The following is a 4300-nucleotide window of genomic DNA, read 5'->3' on the forward strand; positions in this document are numbered from 1 at the left end:
ATTTTGTGGCAGATGGGCAAAACATATTCAATACTTACTTTTTGTATTTCTTTATTCAAGTGTAAGGGATACAAAAAACATTGATGGTTTGTCATACAATGTGGTTGTAAATGTTTTGTTGCGAACAATACTCGTTCAGTGATAAATGCGTATCCTTCGCAACGAATAACGCTCGGATAGAACATTATAATCACTTTCAATACGCATGATTTGAAGAGCATTTTATCACATGCATCACGACAATACGATGGTGAAAACGCGAAAGTACGATGATGAAAACACGGCAGTACGATGATGAAAACGCAATAGTACAATGGTGAAAACGTGATAGTACTATGATGAAAGCACGACAGTACGACGATAAAAACGCGATAGTACGATGGTGAAAACGAGATAGTACGATGGTGAAAACGCGAAAGTACGATGATGAAAACACGACAGCACGATGATGAAAACGCGATAGTACGATGGTGAAAACGCGATAGTACGATGATGAAAGCACGACAGTACGACGATAAAAATGCGATAGTACGATGGTGAAAACGCGAAAGTACGATGGTGAAAACACGACAGTACGATGATGAAAGCACGACAGTACGACGATAAAAATGCGAAAGTAAGATGGTGAAAACGCGAAAGTACGATGATGAAAACACGACAGTACGATGATGAAAACACGGCAGTACGATGATGAAAACGCGAAAGTACGATGGTGAAAACGCGATAGTACGATGATGAAAACACGACAATACGATGATGAAAACGCGATAGTACGATGATGAAATCGCGAAATCACAAAACTACGATGGTGAAAACGCGACAGTACGATGCTGAAAACACGATAGTTTATCGCATTATCATCATCGTACTGTCGTATTTTCGCGTTTTCATCATCGTACTATCGCGTTTTCATCATCGTTCTGTCGCGTTTTCACCATCTCAGCTTCGTGATTTCGCGTTTTCATCATCGTACTATCGAGTATCGCGTCAGATCAACACATTCACAAGTCTGGATTTCCGTGTATTAAACCCATTCCGAATATTGTTTCTCCCACCCCAGATTATAAGTATCTTCCATGGCCGAGAGTGTAAGATAGGTTCATTCCGACCCGAGCGTAGGGTGTTTTGCGGAAACGAGGTTTACCGAGTTTCCGCAAAACACCCTACGCGAGGGTCAGGATGAACCTATCTTACACGAGCGGCTATGGTAGATGCTTTTTCTCCCACCTCAGTTAAACAAAATTAAGTAAAAAAAAATTGCTGGAACTCTTTTGTGCTTAGTGAAAATAATTGCGTATGGATATGCGATGATTTATGGTTGTCATGGATATGCACGCAGTGATTCAGATTATGTTTATAGTCAAACCGGTCTTTAAATAGTCCTAAGGAGAGTGAAGCATTATTTCTTAAAAGGTGCGGAAGGATGAAGGATATTCCTACGCATTGTTTGTAAACAAAATGACATCTACTAGGTTAACGGTAGGCGCATCTGTCAACATCGATGGTCGCGGTAAAGGCAAAATAACCATACAGAAAACCAGTGGAAATGACGCAATATATACTGTGTTATTAGAAGGCTGCGATTTTGAGGTTGATCTTCCCGTATCCAGACTAAATTTGGTAAAATGCACGAACGCTGGGAACACTGCTCGTTTTCAGAGCGTCACTGACGACGATCTGCAGGACTTTGTTGTCAAACAGAAAAACAAAAGTACTGTTAATAAAACTTTCTATGACTTGAAAGTACTTTCCTCCTACCTTCACACAGTAAATGAAATGCGTGAAATCAGCGAAATCGCCCCAAATGAGCTTTGCAATCTCATGTGCAAATTCTTTGTCAGTGTCAAAAAACCTGATGGCTCCAACTATGAGCCCACAACTCTCCGCGGATTTCTTGGTAGCTTTGAACGATATTTACGTGATCAAAACTTCGGGTATTCTTTGATTCATGGGCCTGAGTTTGCAAATCTCAAAGAGGTGTTTCAGGCTAAACAGAAACAACTAAAAAGTGAAAGCCTCGGAAACAAACCTAAGAGGACTGACCCCATTACTGATAAGGAAATAAGTCAGCTTTGGGAAACGAAGCAACTGGGAAAAGCATCACCTGAAAGCATCATCAACTCGCCCTGGTTTTTTAACACTGTAAACTTTGGGTTACGGGGAAGTGATGAGCACAGGAGTATGTGCTGGGGGACCTAAAGCTGTATGTAGATCATGCTGGGCAGGAATATTTAGAGTTTGAAGAAAGACAAACTAAAACCAGACAAGGGGCGAATCACAGGGATGTACGATCAGTCAAGCCCAAGATGTGGGCATGTAGCACAGCCAGAACAATGTCATGTCGCTATTAACAAGGAATACGCCAGTAGGAGACCAGCTGACTATAGCAAGCCATCTGACCCATTTTATATTGCAACACACACAGTTCAATCAAATATAAAACCCAGTGACCAATGGTTTAAACGCCAGCCAATTGGACAAAACAAACTTACCTCAATAAAGAAGCGAATGGCCAAAGCTGCAGGACTTCCGGAAGACAAACGGCTAACGAATCATAGTGCCAGAAAGCATCTTGTTCAGTCATTTCTGAGAACAACGTTCCGCCAAACCAGATGATGCAGATCACTGGTCACAGAAATATCCAGTCAGTCAACAATTACATCCACATAAGTGACAAACAACACAAGAACATTTCAAACATCTTGACAAACGCATACAATATGCAACCAATGCCATTTTCTTGCCAGTTTTATCAGCTGTCGTTTACCAAAAACACAAATACAAATTCCACAGCACAGGCTTCTCAGTACACATTCCATGGCGGCTTGAACAACATGTTCGCTGGAAACATTCTTGGTGGAACTTTCAACATCAACATCCAGGAAGTACCGAGTAACGCTTCACCATCACCATCTGCATGTTGCGATACTCCATTTACACCACAAAAACGCCGCAGAATCGTCGTAGAAAGCGACAGCGAATATTATAAATTTTTAAATCCGTGCACACAGTAAAACTTGACAGACCTATGTCGGTCACATAAACCGCGTCAATGCATGGACCCTCAGTGTGACGTCATCAAATTATGATTTATTGTTTTTTGTTAAAATGGTTCGTTATTCATGTTGTTTGATATTTTAATTACTACACATTTTTATCTTTGTAAATTGTTAAGGGCTTAATCAAATGAAAACATTTAACCTTTTTCTTGATATGAATTCTTTACCCCGTTTCAGCCAGGATTTCGATCTTGAGACTCCACTGTTAATCAACTTTCTTTCCTCTTCAACACGTTCTGCAAGGCGTTCGAACGGTATTTTTTTATATCATTAAGGCGTTTGATAAAGTTTGGAAAAAAGGGTTTGCTTGTGTCCGTGGTAGCTTACTATGTCCATGATGTTTTCCCGAAAAGGACAACCTCGTTTCTATTTCGAGTTATCTAAACAGAACATGTCTAGAAATTATCTAATTTTTATACATTCGCCATTCTTTTGAATTTGCTGATCCTCTCTTGGATAGTCATACGGACTACGATGAACTGCAAAAGATCCAAAATGTGGCCGGTAGAATTGTTTCTTGGGCTACACGACTATTATCAATATCGGTTCTTCATAAGGAGATGCGTTGGCCTACACTTTCTCAAAGACGACTCAATCACAAACTATGTCTCCTCTATAAAATGAACAACGGCCTTGTACCTGAGTATCTATCACCCCTTACACCCCAAACTGTTCTGGAATGATCGCCTACGTAATGAATTTGATACAAGAACGGATATGGCACGTACTTATTCTGACTTTTCCTGTTTCCTTCCTTCTTCTGCATGTAATGAACTTCCTCAGAATGTCCAGGTATAACAGCCCTTCTGTTGCTTCTTTCAAGCGTTCTCTTTCTGGTCAATCTTCAGTCTGTCCTACATACTATTACAACGATAGCCGTCGTTTGAATATATTCACACACTTGACTATTCGTACGTGTTGTACTGCCCTACAATATCTCCTGTTTTGCTAAAGAATTTATACATTCTGCTCTATGCGAATGTGATGGAGTTGATGGCAGGTTGCGAAGTCAAAAGCTTTGTACATGGATGTTCGACCAACACTCAGTCGTGATATATCTAAACTCACAGAAGTTAACATTGAACTCGTTCTCAACGGTAATTCCACCCTTAACAAAGAGAGCAACTCCAAAATATTCAGTATTGTTCACAACTACTTAAATGACTTGAAACGCTTCTGATTAAGCTGTATTACCAGACCTTTTCCACCAAATGGTATATACACCCAGCTATCGTTATTCT

At 40.2% G+C, this 4300-nt stretch overlaps 1 protein-coding gene across 1 annotated transcript; it reads left to right on the forward strand.

Moving 5' to 3' along the window:
* Positions 1-1458: 1458 nt before the first annotated feature.
* LOC128226008 (uncharacterized) lies at positions 1459-2199 on the forward strand. Its single transcript, XM_052935903.1, has one exon. The coding sequence runs from the start codon at positions 1459-1461 to the stop codon at positions 2197-2199; it is 741 nt and encodes a 246-aa protein (XP_052791863.1).
* The last annotated feature ends 2101 nt before the right edge of the window (positions 2200-4300 follow it).

This window comes from Mya arenaria, chromosome 3 (assembly GCF_026914265.1).
Source record: "Mya arenaria isolate MELC-2E11 chromosome 3, ASM2691426v1".
Lineage (NCBI taxonomy): Eukaryota > Metazoa > Mollusca > Bivalvia > Myida > Myidae > Mya > Mya arenaria.

Excerpts from the sequence above, each read along its gene's own strand:
- LOC128226008 (XM_052935903.1), top strand. The coding sequence starts at position 1,459 with ATGACATCTACTAGGTTAACGGTAGGCGCATCTGTCAACATCGATGGT.